Consider the following 20,075-nt stretch of genomic DNA (forward strand, 5'->3'; position numbering starts at 1 on the left):
ACCCAATTTCCTTCCAACTTTATCCCACCATTTATTGACAAGAAATGACCAGTTATTCTCACAACTGTTTTCTGTCTGTGGCATTGATTATAGATTGTCCCATCTGTTGAAACTGATAAAAAGGAGGCCTCCAGAAACTTCTCTGGGTCCTTGGCATCACTGAATTGATGCTTTGATTCTCCATTATCCTTGGTCAGCCCCTTACCCTCATATACAAACAGAAACACAGACAAGAAATCAATTTAAATGATTCTGATTTATTGCACAAATACTAGAAATTGAGGGTACATGAAAAAGATCACAAGTACACTCATAATAAATAACATACTGAGTCATGGGGTAAAGTGGTTATGAAGCAAGAGATTAAGGCCGGATGAGCAGGTGTGCAGTAGGCATTCTTCATGGAGAAGATGACCTGTGCATTGAAATTTTTATAAAGATAATTTGCAGCAATGAATCTGTGAAGAGCATAGCAGTTGTGTGCTCTGTGTTTCCATGAAGTGGGCACGTGATGAAAGGCAGGCAGGGGTCAGACAGCCATCAGAATGGTCTTGAGACAAAAATTGTGTCACGTACATAGAAATGCATAGTCAACAATGTGTTTAAAATATGAATTTGGAGAAAGAGTAGTAGTATATATTACACACTTATCAAGACCAATTGGAAAATCTTGTAGAGGATCCTGGTAGGCCAGGCTTAGGAGTTTGGGTGTGACTATATGTGCCATGGATGTGAAATGATTCATACCTAAGGATGGTCAGGAATGGAGATACAGCCGGGCAAGCCACACAGGGGAAGGGTATATTTTTGTGCTACTGTCTAATTTTGAGAAACAATTTTATTTCAGGAAAAAGAAAATTAAAAATCTGAGGATTTGAGGTGAGATAAACATACCAAGCCACTTAATATTTTGTTTTGTGGTTATGTGATCACTTTTACATTCTGAGGAAATCATCTTTCACCTTTGAATTTTGACATTCTAACTACATAAAATGTAGTTATTTTATTAATAAGTTCTGAATGGTACCCCAAATGATTTTTTTCAGGCCCTCCATAGGGCCTGCTTAAAGATGCAAATTGCTTTTTTCTTTCCCTAATAAGAAAAATAGCAACAAGCAACAAAAAAGTCATTTTGCTTATTTTTCTTCACTAGTCTCTATCCACAGTCTACTGTCCTATTTCTCACATCTCATCTGCCCCACTGTCTCTTTCTAGATGCCTCTACAAATGTTTCAGGCATTTACTCATCACCATTACTCTGTTTTGAGTTTCTCTGCACCTTTGGCCATCAGTCACCATTGCTATTTTCCCACCCCATGTCTGTGCCTTACCTGGAATTGACCTCACTATAGACTTCTCTGGAGCCAGCAGATACTGTCTCTGCGGTAAGCTATTCTCCATTCGTCCAACCTCTGTCTGTTTTGGGCCACCCATAGTCTAATGTTTCATGATTCGCTTTTCTGACTTAAGTTTTGCATCTTCTACCCTGGATTTTTTTCCTTCCATTTACCCTATGATTACATGCATGTGAATATTAACTTGGCTTTACTTTTATCTCAAAATAATTCTCTTAGAACATGAATCTGCTTTACTTAATAATGCCCTCTCCTACAATGATGCTGACTTGCTATCACCAAATCTTATTTTTGCCAGAATTCTGTATTGAATGCCATCCGGCCCTTTGCACATTTCTCTTTGGTCTCCTAAAAATGAAAGTCAAAAGCTAAGCTCAATTTAGCTCTATCTGTACTTATCCTTATCATTCATACTTCTGATTTCCTAGCATTTCTTTAAACATATCAGGTATTCTCTTTGATTTTAGATTCAAGCACTTTTTGTATTAATCAGCCAATTGCTTGCTCAGATCCTTTAATTCAGCTTGTTAACAAGATCTACCAGTCCCTTCTCCCCATGCTTTATATACAACCATTTCTCTCCATTCCCACTGACTTCCTTTTAGCAAGGACTTCATTCACATATTCATCTTTCATTTCAAATTCTTCATTAAATGATCTTTCCATTTATGGTTTTCATGTTTTTACCCATCCATCCATCCCACCAGTCACTGAGTAACTTAGTAAAATTCCCCACTGCCCACTCATCAATCTGCAAACATTTTTTTAACTTTATTATTTTTATTGAGGGACATACAAGAGAATGTACAATTCTTAGCATACAGTCCAATAACATGTGTGTACTCTCATAACCATCATGCAAATATTATTGAAAAACATGTCAGTGAATGTGCTGGTGATTCAGGCAATATAAGATTTTTATAAAACTTTGTGTCTCTGAAAAAATATATTATCCTTGAGGGGAGATAAAATATTTGCATATAGTTATATATGTGTGTTTGTGTGTGGGTATGTGGGGGGGTATATTTGGTTAGAAAAACTCATCTTCTAGACAGAGGAACAATCTCATAAAGAAAATTTAAAGAATGAGGTGAATTTTAAGATAGGAATTGAAAAAAGAAGAAATTCAAGCAAGCACAGAAGAGAAGACAGAACATTCCAAGCCAGGGTGCTGATACGAGATTGTCAACCATAAAAGCATATTTAAGAGGAAGTTAGAGTGGGATCAGAGAGCTTCCTTAGAGTTCGGATAGAATGGACTTAAATTTTATATCATTAGAGATTATTAAAATTTGGAGGTTGCTTTTATGTTTATATATCTATATGAATTAAATAATTTACATAATGATCCCTTTCTCTTATAGAGCACTTTTAATTTATGACGTGTGGTTTGTGCCTTCCCGCTGCGCACTCACTACATATGAAATACGTGGGTACACAGTGTGAAGGAGACAAGTGTGGGAAACTTTAGCACTTAATTGTTCCCAGCATATGTTTGCTGGATGAACTTTGCCCTTAAGGTGCTTACAGTCTGTCAAGGGGACATATATTATGCACATCTGTCATGCTTGTGACCTCTAAAAAGGGCTAAAAACCAAATATTATCAAGTAGCCTAAGTTTAATTCAACTCTCAACCAGCCTTCCTCTTATTTTCCCTAACTGCACATAGTAAACTCTTAGTATGCGTTGACTTCCCAGAAGGGATGGCTGTGAGATAGCATTAAACCAGAAAAACACAAAACTATCATATCTACAAATGGGAGACAAGGGAGACGTTTGGGTGAACAGAAACAACAAAAACAGAACACTGCCATCTGGAGAAAAAATCAAAATGCAAAATTGGCAGACCATGGAGAGAACTGACATTCTTCTAGCAGCCCCTTAAACAAACACCTGTGGCTTTCTGTACTCTTTGCTGTCAGAATGTTCTGAACACATGATTCTTATCAGTCAGTGGGAGAAGATGCCTCTGCTCTTTCTTCCAACTCACTGTAAATTGGTGAATATACGCTTAATTCTTCATAAAGACGATCTTCTGAACGCTGATGAGGGAAAAATCATTTAACGTCAATCACCAAGAATTCCCCACCACTAGAACACTTGTTCTAGAGGCGGGTCTCATCTCCTTGTGTCTTTCTGAATCTCCGCCCTCTCTCCCATGATGCTGCACTTACTGCCTCTGTCTGCAACCAACCAAACTGGATTGCCTGGCCGAGTGGGCCCAAAAGGAATTACAACAGTCGATAACAAGTTGGTGAGGCTATTACATGCCAGAACTTGTGTTTATCTTCTGTCTTTTTGTCGTTGGAGGAAAGTGTTCAAAAAAAGCAACCAGACATGGGAAACAAAAGCAAAAATGAACAAGTGGGACTATATCAAGCTGAAAAGCTTCTGTATAGCAAAGGACACCATCAATAGAACAAAAAAGTACCCTACAGTATGGGAGAATATATTCATAAATGACAGATCCAATAAAGGCTTGACATCCAAAATATATAAAGAACTCACGCACCTCAACAAACAAAAAGCAAATAATCCAATTAAAAAATGGGCAGAGGAGCTGAACAGACAGTTCTCCAAAGAAGAAATTCAGATGGCCAACAGACACATGAAAAGATGCTCCACATCGCTTGTCATCAGAGAAATGCAAATTAAAACCGCAATGAGATATCACCTCACACCAGTAAGGATTTCCACCATCCAAAAGACAAACAACAACAAATGTTGGTGAGGTTGTGGAGAAAGGGGAACCCTCCTACACTGCTGATGGGAATGTAAATTAGTTCAACCATTGTGGAAAGCAGAATGGAGGTTCCTTTAAAAGCTCAAAATAGAAATACCATTTGACCCAGGAATTCCACTTCTAGGAATTTACCCTAAGAATGTAGCAGCCCAGTTTGAAAAAGACAGATACACCCCTATGTTTATCACAGCACTATTTGCTATAGCCAAGAAATGGAAGCAACCTAAGTGTCCATCAGTAGATGAATGGATAAAGAAGAGGTGGTACATATACACAATGGAATATTATTCAGACATAAGAAGAAAACAAATCCTACCATTTGCAACAACATGGATGGAGCTAGAGGGTATTATGCTCAGTGAAATAAGCCAGGTGGAGAAAGACAAGTACCAAATGATTTCACTCATCTGTGGAGTATAAGGACAAAGAAAAAACTGAAGGAACAAAACAGCAGCAGACTCACAGAACCCAAGAATAGACTAACAGTTACCAAAGGGAAAGGGACTGGGGGAGATGGGTGGGAAGGGAGGGCTAAGGGGCGGGAGAAAGAAAGGGGGCATTATGATTAGCATGTATAATGGGGGGGGAGGCATGGGGAGGGCTGTGCAACACAGAGAAGACAGGTAGTGACACTATAGCATCTTACTATGCTGATGGACAGTGACTGTAATGGGGTATGTTGCAGGGGGGGAGCTTGGTGAAGGGGGAAGCTTAGTAAACATAATGTTCCTCATATAATTGTAGATTAATGATACCAAAATTAAAAAAAAAAGCAACCAGACATAAATGCTTTGGCAAGTGGACAGACAGACAGAGTGTGTTTCACTGGAAGATTTCAGCAAGCGTATGTGCTGGCGATTCTTTTTCCTTTATCAAAGGTGTGATGGGTGGGCTAGGAATGGGGAAAGGCTATTGGGAGCCATGAATGAGGGAAAAAAGAAAGTTGAAGGTTCCAAGCAAAGGGGAAGGTGAAAGCCAAGGAAGGAGTGAGCAGGAACAAATGCAAGGAAGCCGTTCGGGACTGGAGAATCAGCCCAGGTACCAGAGCATTTCCGCTACGTGCTACTGTTCATCTCCCATGCATTTTCTAAAGTTAGGAAGATCATATTTTCCTAAATATGTGCTACTTATGAATGAAAAATGTGATTCAAAGCATGACATTTGGAAACCAAAATACTGAAACTTGGGGAAATAATTTTCACAAGAAATGTTCCAGAAAATCAGGGCTGTACATTTAAGTAGTAAAGCTCAAATTTCTCAGCTTGTCATTCAAAATTTAGTAGCAGGCCTGTACCTACCTTAGTTCTTTTGAATACTTCTCCAAGTCCATAGATAGTGAGAGAAATGGCACTACAAAACCCCAGAATGGTAAGAAACAGGATCATTGCCACAATTTCCTGTTGAACAACCACAAGGTAGGTGTCACGAGGTAGGTGCCCCAAAAGTGTGTCTCCTTATGGGAGCCCCCAATTTCACTCACTGCCACCCCCATATGATCAGTCCCTATAAAGCGATGCACACTCACATACACACACACCCCTGGGAAAACTGCAAGGCAGATGACTCCCACCTTCCAGAATTCAGCTGGGAGCCAGCCTCTTTGTGCATGAACCTACAGAACATTGCATTACATGACAGAGGTTGCCAAAAAGGATTGGGCTCAAGGAAAAGGAAAAGAGGGCTTCTTACTCAGAGTAGGACATAGAATCAATCTTAGCCTTCCCTCAAGAAGTACCTACAGTGGAAAAAGAAGCCATAAAGCAGGAGTCATTTTCATAAACTCTCTGGCAACTGTCCATAGAAGCCACACTCCTCTTTAGGTTGATGATCAGGTTGCTGATTCCTGTTCCGGCCACTATGCAGCTGACAGTGTTTGCTCCCAGGCTTCCCCACACCTGATGGTAGAGAACAACACTCACACCGGGGCTCTACCTGCCAGGGCATCCAATAAACCTACCTGCACCTTCAGGGCTGGATGTGCCCTGCAAACTCTGCATTGGTACAAAATGTAGATTAAAAAGAGAAGTCTTGAAAATGTACTCATTGTTTAATAGGCACCTGTAGCCTTGTTGCGAGCACTGCATTCGGATAGACCCACGGGGACACGCATTGCCTTTCCTCAACTAGTCTCCTTAGTTGGAAATGAATCTTCTACTTGATCCTATGACTATACTTACAGGGACAAGGCCCAGGGAAGGATATTTTTAAACAGGTGTCAAGGTAATTACATTTTATTATTTTTTAAATAATACAACAGATATATTAATGACTCTATTTTTAATGATTATATCCAACATAAAGTACATTGGAAAAAATCACATATCCACATTCACTCATAATGTAGGAGATGATAAGAGTCCTAAAATTCAATTTTTCTTATCTTCTTAAGGATGGACAAAGAATTGCAACTCACCAGATACATTGTATGTTGCTTTTCAGACATAATTGGCAAAAATCCAGAAACAACAAACTGTCCAAAAAATAGGGGGAGAGAGAGCACACTGAGAATCTGTCCTTCTCTATGTCCCCTTCACCTCCATCCTCCAAATGTAAATTTGGGTGTAATCTATAGCACCATCCATTATGTTCCCTTGAGTGATATTTTTATTCTTATTTCCTCCAGAGCATTTCTCAAAGCTAAATGTGCATGTGAATCATATGATGGTCTTTTAAGATGCAGATTCTTATTCAGCAGATGGATAGGGCTTGAGATTCTTCATTTCTCCCACGCTCCCAGGTGATGTTGAACCTGACTTTTATTGTAGGAAGGTCCAGCAACTCTCTGTACATGACTCTGTTTTTTATTGTATTTTTATTTACTACTCTCATTTATTGTAATCATCTGTTTGCATGAGCATCCTGTATGAGTGTCTGACCCTTTGGGCAAGAAACGTGTTTGTGGCAGGCATATCTCCAGACTATGAAAAATGTACTATAGACATATTATAATTATGAAAATGTGCATGGCAAAATATTTATTGAAAATTAAAATCAATAGTACAAATTCAAAACAATCTCAAAGATTCGGAGTGCCTGGTGGGTGGAGAGGCACCCAATAAGCTAGGTGTTTGCAATGCAAAGACAGGAGATATAAGTTTCAAATAGAATATGGCAGAGGTCAAGGAGGGTCCCAAGGAGGTGATCTGAATCCTAGCTATTTAGCAGAGGGCCAAGCCAATGTGGTATTTTTTTAGAGTTAAAATATGTCCTTCTGAATGAAGTGTTAATAAAAAATACCACCACCAACATGGATAATCAAAAACAGTTATGCTGAGTGAAGGGAGCCAGACAGTAGAGAGACCATGCTGTGTAATTCCTTTAATAGAAAAGTCTAGAAAATGCAAACTAATCAATAGCGACAGGAAGCAGATCAGTGATGGCCTGAGGACAGGAAGGCAGGGAGCAGAGAGACCGAGGACCTCCCTGGGTCACCTGGTTTCTAAACGGCACAATGACTAACAGAGATGCGGTGGGAGAGCATCTCCATGTTTCCAGGACGTAGTCGAAGCTCGTCAGATGTCTACTGACCTTGTTTTCCTCTCCTTTGCAGTCTCCTTCCCCTCCCTGAACTAAGATAGTTTTATTGATGTGCAGTGTTAGGGACATCTTTCTGGAACTGGATTCTGACAGCTTAGGGTCAATTTTTATTAGCTAAATGTCCCTTGGGAAATTCCTTAAACTTTTTTATTAGTCTCAGGTTTCTCATCTGATAAAGGTATGCTGACATGTTTAACACAAATTTCCTTTAAACTATGAGTATATATGTTTATGGAATAAACAATTGATTAGATTTGATCTGAGTAAAAGGAAAGTTATGTGCACTGTTATTTGAGAGACCATTACAGATATATATATATATATATATACTCACAAAAACTGCTCCCCAGAATGGGTAGCCTGCTTTAAATGATGAAAAATAGTCTTCCTTAAATTCTGAAATATGGAGCATGGAGCTGACAACTGTTCCAAAACAAAGGCACAGCAAAGCAACGAGAATCTGTGTTACCTGTAGAAAATGCATATATTTTGTGGAATAAGAAGACATTTTCCCAAGAATGCATCAATTTACTTATAAATGAAGTCAAACATGAGAAACTGCTTTGGTATCTTAGGCAGGCCTAAGAATCTGATGAGATATTTTCCAGCACCCTCTGGCCAATTCTCACTCTATGAACTGTTGCAGGCATGACCTAAAGCGGGGATGGCCTATATATTTCTCATTTGCCTTTACTTACAGAGTCATGGTGGACATCATTCCATCTAAGCAAAGATAAAACTTACAAATCCTTCACAGCAAGATCTTACACTAACCCACCAGCACTGGCTAGAGTGGGCGGGTCCTCTTTGCCAGTCGCTTTCCAACACGAAGAATGCCAACCCTTCATCTACCAGGTTTTTCACTCCTCATGAATCCAAGGGGGGAAACTATATTGTTCTCACTAGATACTTTCTCCCAGAGCCTGTCTTATGCCAGCTGAGGTTGGAGGAGGCTCACTCACCCCCAGGAATTCCAGCTCCCTCTTCAGAAGTGTCTGCCATGTACGGTGGGGTGGGGATGGGGCCGCCTTCTCCGGTAAGGGGGGGTCATGGAGAGGAGCTTCTGAAAGTTCAATTTCAGGCCCACTGTGAGGTGTAAACAGAAATTCAGCCATGAGAAAATTCTCCAATGTTCTGTGCAAAGCTCTTAATTAACAGAAAGGGGAGTTTTGACTTTTTATTTTTTCAAAACAGTCCTGCAAATAGAATTTTCATTATAATATATAAGAAATTCTGAGGCTCAGAGGGTTCAAGTTAGTGGCAAAGATCACCACCTAGTTAGTGATTAGATAAACAAAATGGAACAAAAACTATGCCAAGTCTTCTCAATCCACATTTACTACCAAGTTATTTCCCATTAATTTGTGCTGATGAGTAAACAAAACAAAACAGACCCATTCACTCAGGCATCTCTCACGGAAGTGTATTTGAATATATTTTGTCAATGACACACCCAATTTCATGTGCAGAAAGGAATGGCTTTGGAGGTCAGTTGAATCTCTCTTCCTGTTGTCATTCTCAGAGGAGGCTAATTAGAAACACTATCCCTTCTGAAGCTTTGGAATATACCTGATATTTTGCAATGATATTCAGTCTGATATTGATTCCCAAAGGTCTGTCATCAGCCTTCTTTAAAACCCTTAAAGGAAAAGTCTTAACATGGTGTTCATATTTAGTATTACAAGAACATTTCCCCTCTAACTGGTGGGGCAGGATCCCACAACTTGGGGTTCACACAGACTAACCAGGAAAGAGCCCAGGGGCTTTTGAAAAGCTTCTGCCCCTTAACACACATGAGACACAGAAGCAGGAGATCTGCATTGAGGGCACCAGCTCCCCTACCTCCTACCCAGCAACTTAAGTTATTCCCAGTTTACAAGCTGAGTGAAAACCTTCCTCCCCATCAACCAGACACAACTCCTGGGAAAGTAGAGCAAAAGCTTCTTTCTATTCACTTTATTTTTTAACCAGATGGGCTGATGCCTAAGCCCACGTGTTGGTGTCTTACCAGTGCCATGAGCAACTCTGGTCCACCAGGTGAGCGGGAACAGAAAACAATAATAATTTGTACCTACCTGGGGGGCCGCTGTGGGCTCGGAAGAGCAAGACCTGCTCTGCCACTGTTTTCCGGGTCCATATTTTCGTTAATGAACTGCCCGGTGGGGAACAATTTGTCACACTGAGCCTTGGTGGGCTTCCTGTCAGTGCTCCAGACAGGCAGTGACGACGGCTTGGCTCACGACATTGACGATGATCTTCATGCTTCAGATGTTTGTCAGACAGATAAGATTCCCGCCGAAGATCAAGGCGGTTTTTCTTGTTATGATGAAGAGCAAATTTGAGTAGCCTGCCGCAGAGGGGCTGGTGTAGGAATGTGAGATTCCTGGAGCATACATCTGCCTGAGGCCAGTGGGATTTGCAGAACCTAAAAATGACGGTTTAGTAGAGATGGACAGGGTGAGAAATAACTGCAGGACAGGAAGAGGTGTTATTTTCTGAAGCTTTCTCTACTTGTTCAGCCATTTCGATGCTGAAATTTTTCAGTGGACCATTGAAAAGCCTGTCTTTCCTATTTAAGGTATCCTTGGCTTCCCCACATAATCTCAGGCTGACATGCTGTTTGTAGGTACGAGTTTGTCTCCATCTCTGAACCTCTAAATTGTCTCTGACTTTACTGTTTTTATCTCTTTTCCTGTCTTCTGGGCACTATTCATATGGCCCTCTGCAACAGATGGGGTCAGCAACCAGACAGGCAGGCTTCTAACTGGTGCAAACCATTCCTGATAAAGTGTGAAAGCTAAGAAATCTTCGCATTGTTCTCTGCTGAAACATTAGCTTGACCCCCTGCTGCTTTATTTTTTGTGATGGCAAATATGGAACAATGGAGATAGTGAGGGCCGTGAGCTTGGTAACAAATCCTGTGAGTGGATCTAAGCAGCACTGGACTGAGCAGCCTGTATAAATGAGGGTCAGAACAGAACTAATGTGTTCATTTGAATAGCATGTCTGGCTAGACCACAGCCAAATGCATACACAGGGGAGAGTCATAGATGCGGATTTTTTCATTTCAGTTTAACTGCAGGCATAACCTTGAATGGTTCTTCATCAAACTGTAAAGCACTACAAATTATACCCCTAATCACCTTAATCATCTATCTAGGATGTGATAAAATTTCTTCACTTTCTTCAGGAAACAGTTATTTGTAAGAACAGAGGACATTAAAGTTATTAGCATATACCTTCTAAAAAGACAAAATGTATTCACCCATGTGCCATCTCTTCAGGAATTGGTGAACTTAACCAATGTGTTGTCAGAATTGAGAATAAACCTCATTCACTTAAACAGTCACCCCAAAAGGACCCAGGGCCCCATGTCAGGCCCTGCTCTTGTCACTGAGCTCAGAGGTGAGCACCCTGGTCTGGCTCACAGTCTAGGAGAACAGAACAAAGATGAATGATCTAACATGACCAGTGTGTCAGAGAGGCTGCTGGGACACAGGGGATTTAACAATTCTCTCTGATAAGGAGAATATAGAAGTCAAGGAAGAGATTGCCAGGGAAATTAACACTTGAACCTGAACTTAAAATCATAACCCCAGGAGTTTTCATTTGCTCGCTTCTGCCTCAATGGAAGCTGCTGGGAAAGGGCCTGAAGATACACCTGCTCATGGTGTTTCCTGAGATTTATCATAGTTCATTGTGTGTGCAGCAAATAATTTAGAAATCAGACTCAAGATTTAGACAAGGAAACAGATTGAGGATGGTCTTGGGTGTTTGGACATGATGTTATTATGGGAGAATGTTCCATAGAAACTCACAAAATGCAAATGAGCAACTGAGATGTATCTTCTGACCTCCGAGTTGTTTCAGATCCCAGTTGCCACCAGCAGCTCTGTCCTGGCCCTGACATGCCCGTCATTCTCTGTGCCTGTACTTTGGGCCCCTAGAGCCGTGCTTGTTCATCTTTCTAAATACTCAACATTGAAACATATGACAAAATGACTTTTTTTTTTGTGGGGACAAAATTATCAAGATGAGTTTTAATCATGCCTCTGCCTGAAAGGAAGAGATAATAGAGTGAGCGTTTCCCCCCCCCACCGTTTCCTCCTTCTGGTAGTGTGTTTGCACACTCTTTACATCCACTTGCCCTATAACTTCCTCTTTAACAGAGCAAGTGACTTCTTGTAACAGATCAAAAAAGCTTGGCATCTCTGCCTCCAAACTGTTTTTGTCTCCTTTGCTGCCTTAACATTCGGCCAAAAGAGAAAGAAAAGGAAAAGGGCTTCTGCTCAGCCCTGCAGCCCTGCACGTAGGCTTGTGGATTGTCAAAAGCAATTTTGCTCACAGTTGGAGACTTCCGCAAATAGCTCTTTACCTGAAGCTTGCCTCCCCAGGAGATAAGAAAATATGTATGAAAGTAATGATTGCCCTCTCCGAGAAACATCATGAGCAGACCTGGATTCGGTGAGAGTTAACTAGCCAGGACCATGGCGTTTCTCAGTTCTCCTCGGAGAACCCTCTCTGGTGTCCAGATGTCTGCAGCTGTCACCCCCTAACCTGCCTCCCCTCCTACTCCCCCTTACAATGAACCCTGAGTTAAGATGGTGCTTTAGGAATTAGTCTGCTATCTTCTTGGTCATCTGCCTTTTCAGAAAATGCTTTCTTTGCCCCTACACCTTTCTTTTAAACTTACTGGCATGTCAAGTGGCAAGGGGCCTGAGCTTGGACTTGGTAAGCTTTTCAATTACACACAAGGTTTATCTCCCCTAACTTAAAAGAAATTTGCTTTCAGATCCCACTTGAACAATTGTTTTCTCAAACTGAATGCTTCATTTCCTTAAGATAATTATGCACCAATTTGCATGTTACAAATCAAAAGCTGCTACGTCTTAGGGGGTATTTTCTGATACTGCCGAATGAATCACAGACTTTCTCTCTTTTGTTTCTACAGCCCAGAGCCACGTATGAGTTCAGTGATTACTGTTAGGAGGCTGAGAGAGGCTGAGACTGACACCCAGCTCCAATGTGCCATGGGACATTTGGTTACAAAAATGAAGGAAATTAGAAAATATTACTCACAGAGCAAAATGGTTCCTTCTGAAAGAACCAGCTCAGAGTGCAGACTTGAAGAAAAAATGTTTGTCTCTTCATTTATCTCACTTCAGAAATGCAAAGAGAAGGATGTAGGCAGACCGTCCAGCTGCTGGCAATCGCTCTGAAATTGATTCCTCCGCTCCAACAGCCTCCGGCCCCCTGGCTGCCAAGGTCCAGCTACTGCTCGTACTTCTCTGCTCAGACCCTTCGTCTTCCCAAACGATACTTTTCACAGTGAAAATTATAAGCGTGGAATATACTTGTTCTCTTTTGACCAGAACATCTGCTCAGTGGGGAAAATTATGAGGCACCTAGAATCACAGGCAACGTATTCTGTTCCTAGTGTGGATAATAAGCAGCTTAGCTTTCCGAAACCCATTCTTCCTTTTCTCCATCACACCTGACTGTTTGGTCAAATTCATTTTTACTGTTTTCAGTATTATTCAAAAATGTTTAGTAATTGCCTGTGTTCTTTATTGGCTTATTCAAGCTTTATCTTCCAGCACCTTCCAAGGGTGTATAACTTGCCCGTCACTCTCTCTCACACGGCCCCCCCGGAGCTGTGTCACGCATCTGTTTCTGGACCTGCCTGTCTCCCTCGTGGTCAGTCTGGACTGGGTGCCCCTAAGCCGCCACACAGCTTCACCCTGGAACTCCTGCCTCCCTGTCTGACACTGGGCTCCCTGTTCCCTTTGTCATCCCTCTCCGCCTTCTTAGCATGACTGCTTCTTGGTGGTGTCAGCCTGAGAGAGAAAATGGCCAGTGTTTTACCAGCAAAATGAGTTTATCCAGGAAAAACAGAGGAATTTCAATTTGGGACAAGCAGTATATGGCAAACCATAGGAGGCCAAAAGAGAGGAAGTCTAGGTCAGCTTCCACTAGTTTTTAGGAAGAAATTTGGGAGGGTTGTTTTGACCAAAAGTTCACTGGAGAAGAACAGAGTTTGAAGTTGTGGCAGTTTCTCATTGGCTATAAAGTTGTGGCTAGTGCACTTTCCCTGGGATAGAGAAGAACCTTTCTTCTTTTTCTTAAAAGCAGGAGATAAAATTATTATGGGAAAATGTCCTGTCTTTCAAAATAATTCTTACTTCACTTCTTCCTGCCGGAATGCTGGCTGCAGGGAATGGTTAATGTGAGGGAGCTCCTTGCTCAGGGCTTCTCACCTCCATTTCAAAAGAGGTTTCCTTTATCATTGTCAGAAAAGAACAATCTCTAGTCACATCTGGGAAAGGGCATCTGGGAGATGTTTTGAGTTTTTGCTGGTCTAAACATTTCCCTTTTTACACCTTTGTATTTAATTGAAATCTAGAGAGGTGTAGAGCTTGAACTGGAGCATGTTTTTACTCTGAATCATTCACTCCACTTTCTTCAGCATCTAGGGTTCATTTGGGGAATTCTAATTTAATTTTAATTCCAAATATTTGTACATGTCATGTATTTTCTCCTTGTAAATGTTTATAATTTCTTTTAATCCCTAGAGGTAAGAAATGCATAATGTTAAGGCTTACCATAAATCTGATGCATTAGTTTACTGGATAGACAGTAACCATTTCAAACTAGAGACCCATGTGCTTTGCTCTAAAAACCTTTTGAGGTATTCTTTTTTAAAACTTCTCATTAAAAAAAATGTTTTTTAAAGTATTTGTGAACCTCTTATTAGGGTGATGGCAGACATACTAGATTTGTCTCTATTGTTCCTGTCCTTCTCACATGTAGGATACACTCATTCCACCCCTACAACCAGAACATGTTCCACCATCAACACAAAAGACCAAGTCCAAATGTTAGCAAGTCCAGGTTCTTGCCACTGACTACATGACATGCCGATAAGATGAGAGACCAGGTGTTCAGGAAAAGAAAGTGACTTTATTCAGAAAGTCAGCAGACCAAGAATGTGGAAGAATAAAGAATCATCTTAACTTAGGCTTGACCTTAAGCTTCTTTCATATTAGGAAAGAGGGTACAGGAGGGGATTGAGGTCGGGAGGTGATGATTGACCTCAGACATCTGTACATCAGCAAAAGTCTGAGAAAGGCTGTGACTCTTTGTCCTTGGTTAGGTGCATCTATTCATTTTGTTGATATGGGTCTGGCCTTGATGTTCCTATAAATCCTTTACAGTCCAGTCATTATTTTTGTATATGCTTCTTTATTTCCTCTTGGGAGGCAATTTTCAAGTAAGGGGCTCATTGTATCAAACTTAAGTCATGAGCAGAATTCCTGCTGATGGTAACAGGCCTGCATGCAGTGCTGCAGGGCTCAGCAGAAGCCTTTTGACCCAAAGATTAGTCAGCAAAGGAGGCCAGTACAATATGAAGGCAGAAAGGCCAACTGTTTCACTCAGTTACACAAAATCTCATCTAAATATCATGTAAATCAGATATGGATGAGACAGTGCATCCCGCTGTTATAATAGGTAGAGAGCCTGACATGAGCAGGGAAGGGGGAGAGGAACTTTGGCCAGTGTTTACATTCAGCTACATGCTTGTTTATATTCTATAGATTCTGTGCAAGTGGATCCTGCAAGATGTGAAGTAAGACTATAGACATCAGACAAGCCAAAACCAACTAGTTCTAATATGGGGGAGAAACTGGTCCAATCTTCACCCCAGAACTATTACCATAGTAAAAAATCACACCCCTCGACCTTTAGCATAGTAAAAATCACACCTCCCCACACCATGATAGTTCCCATGGGGACCAAGCAGAGTCAGAAGTCCCTCTGCCCACCGTGAGAGTGGAGCAAGTCCAGATTCCCCAGGCAGCACCTGGCCCCTTTGAAACTTAACCTCATTTAGTGAATAATCATCTCTCTTCATATAAAAAAGGCTCTGGGTGACCTCCCCTGGGCCTGTCCTTGCCCCAACTCAGACTTGTACCCTTGTTATCTCCTGAACTTTATTTTCCAAGTAAACTCTTAATGTTCAACAGCCAGTCAGCTTCTGTTCTTGAATTCTTCCTTGCAAGGTGACCAAGGACCCATTTCTGGTAACACACGCTCTTACAGAGACTCAAATTCCTCTTTAATCAAACAGAACCAAATTGTTACAATTTACACAACCCCATCATTTGGTTGGTGCTTTCCTTTAAACATTTGACTTAGTAAATTATTATTCAATGAAAATAAGGACAAAATAGTTCTACAGATTATAACTTTATCTGAAATTTTAAACAAAGTCAAAACACATAGTAAGAACTCAATGTTTATTGAGTGAATTAATGAATGGATAAATTGAATGACTGCATGAATGAATGCATAGCTCAGTTGTTGGGGAGAGGGGAAATTCCCCCTTTCCTTCCTGGTTCTTTTGGCTGATAGAATGATGAAAATGACATAAGACAAATTAGTAGGAGAAAAACAAATTTAATTATAAGCATACACGGCATCCATATAAATGTGAGATTCCAAAGACAGATTCAACTGAAATGAGGTAAATCTACATCTCCTGGCAGGTACACAGTTCTCTGGAAGCCTCTCATGCAGCAGCCTGCAGACTGACTCTGGAAAGTCACTTATCAGCCCAGTATGTTAACCCTTTACATTCACAGTTGGGCTGTTTTAAAGGGTTAACCCTATGCCTTGGGAATAGGGTTCCCAATGGGAAGTCAAGGGATGGATGACCCCTTATGGAGTCAGGATGTATGGAGAGATATTTGGGGCAGCTTATAAGACTGTGAGGCAGTCCTCCTGTCTTCCATTCCCAGTTCACAAGGCACTGACACCCCCTTGACAATTAGAAAGTTGGTGCCCTGGCTCAGACATGGACCTTAGCAAGAGGCCTTTCTGTAGATAGAGCAGACAGGGAGCTTATGAAGAGCAGCCAATATTGCACCCAGGTGGGCTGTCATGTTGCTAAGGATGCCAGCTTGCCCTTAACATACAGTGGCCTGGTTAATGTAGTAACAGCATGTCCTGTGTGTTCTAAACAATACCCAAGGCAACAGCCAACGGAGTCTGGGACACCCACTGGAGTTTCCAACTGGCGAACACTGGACAACTGATTATATTGGCCCTTCTAAATATGCCTTGGTTTATGTGGACAGTGCTTTTGGCCTAACCAAGGCTTTCCTCTGTCATTGTGCCAATGGGGCTTCTGACATTAAGGGAATAGAGAAGCTGAGTAGTGTGTTTAGATGCCCTCATTGACTAGTCAGTTATGGGGAAGACACATTCCAGAGGTCATGATATAAAAGACTAGGCCAAAAAAAAGAAAAAAAATGACATCTACCATATAACTTGTAAGCAGCAGAGTTGAAAAAAAAATAAAACAACAGATACAATTACAAACAGGTAAAACTTCCTTGGCCAGGTGAACTAAAATACTATCCCATGCTCTAATTCATTTGAATTATCAACCAACAGGGCTTTTTGACCCATATTCCAGACCAGGACTCCTGCTGAGGCACCCAACACCATAAAGGCATAAAGTCTCAGGAAACAGCCATTGCCCAGCTCTCCCCATGGATCAACGTGCTGTGTTGCTGAGAATACCAAGCCCATCACTCCTGGGAAAGGCATCATCTACTGGAGTTTGCAGGGGAAAATCCCACCAGGATGGGAGAGTTGACACCCCTGGATGAGGAGAAACTACTGTCTCCCCTGGGATCACACTGTCCTGCTGCAAGCTGGACCTGTTGAAATGCATCAGACCTGGAATGGAAAAGGCAACATTGAAAGAGGGGAGAAGGTGGGGGTCCTGGTCTGGCATATCCCTCCCCCAGTCCATCTCCTCACACCTGGCAGTGCTGCCTCCCTGGCCAACATGTATGGTATGCACACCAGTTCAGGTCTATAAAGATGCCAACCTCCCTCTCTATTGGCCTGGAGGGCATGCTCTGTTTTCCCCAGATATGGTCTTTTGGCTGCCATTATTATCTCTCCATTGGTCTGGAGGATATTTTGAACACATACACCTAACTACATCATCCAGAAAGACTTGAATGATATCAGCATACTATCCCTACAGAGCACTGAAATGACTCTAATGAAAACTGTTGTCTCCAAAATAGGATGGCCTTGAGCATTATTACTGCCTTGCAATGAGGCATCCAAACAGGAAGTTATGTTTATACCTGCTGAGTCTGCTAATGTATCATCTTTATTGAATCAGATGAGGACACAAGAGAATGTTCTGACTGGCCCACTTGTGGAGATCTACTAGACCTGAGGCCACCCAAGACAACCCTCATGTGAAAGTCCCCTTGCTTATGTAGGGACCAAAGGCAGGTGCCCCAAGATGTGCCCATGTGACATGTGAGCTGAAAACAATCAAAACCAAGAAGACTCAGAATGAAACTGTGACCTCCTCCCCTCTAACTGCATAAAAGGAATCTAGGTGGGGGAACTGGTCCAGGAGAAGAGCTCTCACCAGAGATACTATACTGGGAAGCAGGAGTGGTGGACAGGAAGGGCTGTGGCAAAGTCTGTTATAATTCCTCCATGTCCCCTTGTTTCTGTGTGGTAAACGAATATTTATTTACCCATCATTTACTCTTTTATATTCCTGTGAATTGTTTCCCTCTTCCTTAGAAGTCTCAGATCCCCACCACCTTATCCTTAGACCAGTAGGACATATATATCTCATTTTGCCTTACTGTCCAGAATCTCATGTCTGTATAGATTCCCCAAAAGCAAGTAATTAAATTTTAGTGTCTCCTGTTAATCTGTCTCAGGTCCATTGGATTCTTTTTTCTTTTTTAATTTTTATTAAGGTATGATTGATATACACTCTTATGAAGGTTTCACATACAAAGCAATGTGGTTACTACATTTACCCATATTATCAAGTCCCCACCCATATCCCAGTGCAGTCACTGCCCATCAGCGAAGCAAGAGGCCGCAGTTTCACTATGTGCCTTCTCTGTGCTACACTGTTCTCCCGGTGATCCCCCACATCATGTGTACTAAATATAATACCCCTCAATCCCCTTCTCCTTCCCTCCCCACCCACCCTCCCACACCCCTCCCCTTTGGTAATCACTAGTTCATTCTTGGAGTTGCTGAGTCTGCTGCTATTTTTTCCCTTAAGTTTTGCTTTGCTGTTATACCCCACAAATGAGGGAAATCATTTGGCATTTGTCTTTCTCTGCCTGGCTTAGTTCACTGAGCATAATGTCCTCCAGCTCCACCCATGTTGTTGCAAATGGTAGGATTTCTTTCTTTCTTATGGCTGAATAGTATTCCATTGTGTATATGTACCACCTCTTCTTTATCCATTCATCTACTGATGGACACTTAGGTTGCTTCGATATCTTGGCTATTTTAAAAAGTGCTGCAATAAACATAGGGGTGCATATGTCTTTTTGAATCTGAGAACTTGTTTTCTTTGGGTAAATTCCTAGGAATAGAATTCCCCGGTCAAATGGTATTTCTGTTTTTAGTTTTTTGAGGAACCTCCATACTGCTTTCCACAATGGTTGAACTAGTTTACATTCCCACCAGCACTGTAGGAGGGTTCCCCTCTCTGTGCATACTTGCCATTATTTGTTGTTCCTAGTCTTTTCTATGTTGGCCATCCTTACTGGTGTGAGGTGATATCTCATTGTGGTTTAATTTGCATTTCCCTGATTAGTGATGTGGAGCATCTTTTCATGTGTCTGTTGGCCATCTGAATTTCTTCTTTGGAGAACTGTCTCTTCATATCCTCTGCCCATTTGTTAATTGGGTTATTTGCTTTTTGGGTGTTGATGCATGTAAGTTCTTTATATATTTTGGATGTTAACCCTTGTTGGATATGTCATTTACAAATATATTCTCCCATACTGTAGGATGCCTTTTTGTTCTGTCGATGGTGTCCTTTGCTGTATAGAAACTTTTTAATTTGATGTAGTCCCATGAGTTCAATTTTGCTTTTGTTTCCTTTCTTGAGGAGATGTGTTCAGGAAGGAGTTGCTCATGCTTATATTCAGGAGATGTTTGCCTATGTTGTCTTCTAAGAGTTTTATGGTTTCATGACTTACATTCAGATCTTTAATCCATTTCAAGTTTACTTTTGTGTATGGAGTTAGACAATAATCCAGTTTCATTCTCTTGCATGTAGCTGTCCAGTTTTGCCAACACCAGCTGTTGAAGAGGCTGTCATTTCCCCATTGTATGTCCATGGCTCCTTTATCATATATTAATTGACCATATATGGTTGGGTTTATATCAGGGCTCTCTCATCTGTTTCACTGGTCTATGGGTCTGTTCTTGTGCCAGTACCAAATTGTCTTGATTACTGTGGCTTTGTAGTAGAGCTTGAAGTTGGGGAGCTTGATTCCCCCTGCTTTATTCTTTCTTATCAGGATTGCATTGGCTATTAACAGTCTTTCGTGGTTCCATATGAATTTTAGGATGATTTTCTCTA

The 20,075-nt window shown here is 41.3% G+C and overlaps 1 protein-coding gene across 2 annotated transcripts; it reads right to left on the reverse strand.

Moving 5' to 3' along the window:
• Positions 1 to 237: 237 nt before the first annotated feature.
• On the reverse strand, positions 238 to 9,951 carry MS4A2 (membrane spanning 4-domains A2). Of its 2 annotated transcripts, XM_036995263.2 has the most exons (7): positions 9,712 to 9,951; positions 8,599 to 8,722; positions 7,971 to 8,105; positions 6,513 to 6,569; positions 5,839 to 5,994; positions 5,398 to 5,496; positions 238 to 3,398 (listed from the first exon to the last, which is right to left on the reverse strand). In XM_036995263.2, exons 1-7 carry the CDS (start codon positions 9,771 to 9,773, stop codon positions 3,303 to 3,305), a joined length of 729 nt encoding a protein of 242 aa, XP_036851158.2. In that variant the 5' UTR covers positions 9,774 to 9,951; the 3' UTR covers positions 238 to 3,302. The 2 variants fall into 2 exon arrangements, with proteins under 2 accessions (XP_036851158.2, XP_036851159.2); XM_036995264.2 differs by lacking the exon at positions 6,513 to 6,569 and having other exon boundaries at positions 9,712 to 9,949.
• Positions 9,952 to 20,075: the final 10,124 nt, after the last annotated feature.

This window comes from Manis javanica, unplaced genomic scaffold (genome assembly GCF_040802235.1).
Source record: "Manis javanica isolate MJ-LG unplaced genomic scaffold, MJ_LKY HiC_scaffold_25, whole genome shotgun sequence".
Classification (NCBI taxonomy): domain Eukaryota; kingdom Metazoa; phylum Chordata; class Mammalia; order Pholidota; family Manidae; genus Manis; species Manis javanica.

What these genes read in the sequence shown, in the direction of transcription:
- MS4A2 (XM_036995263.2), bottom strand. Translation starts at nt 9,773, where the DNA reads ATGGACCCGGAAAACAGTGGCAGAGCAGGTCTTGCTCTTCCGAGCCCA. An exon ending in CATTCTGGGGAGCAGTTTTT is followed by an intron (nt 6,570 to 7,970) that starts GTGAGTATATAT and finishes TTTTTTGGACAG; the next exon opens with TTTGTTGTTTCTGGATTTTT. An exon ending in TTATGGCTTCTTTTTCCACT is followed by an intron (nt 5,497 to 5,838) that starts GTAGGTACTTCT and finishes GTTGTTCAACAG; the next exon opens with GAAATTGTGGCAATGATCCT.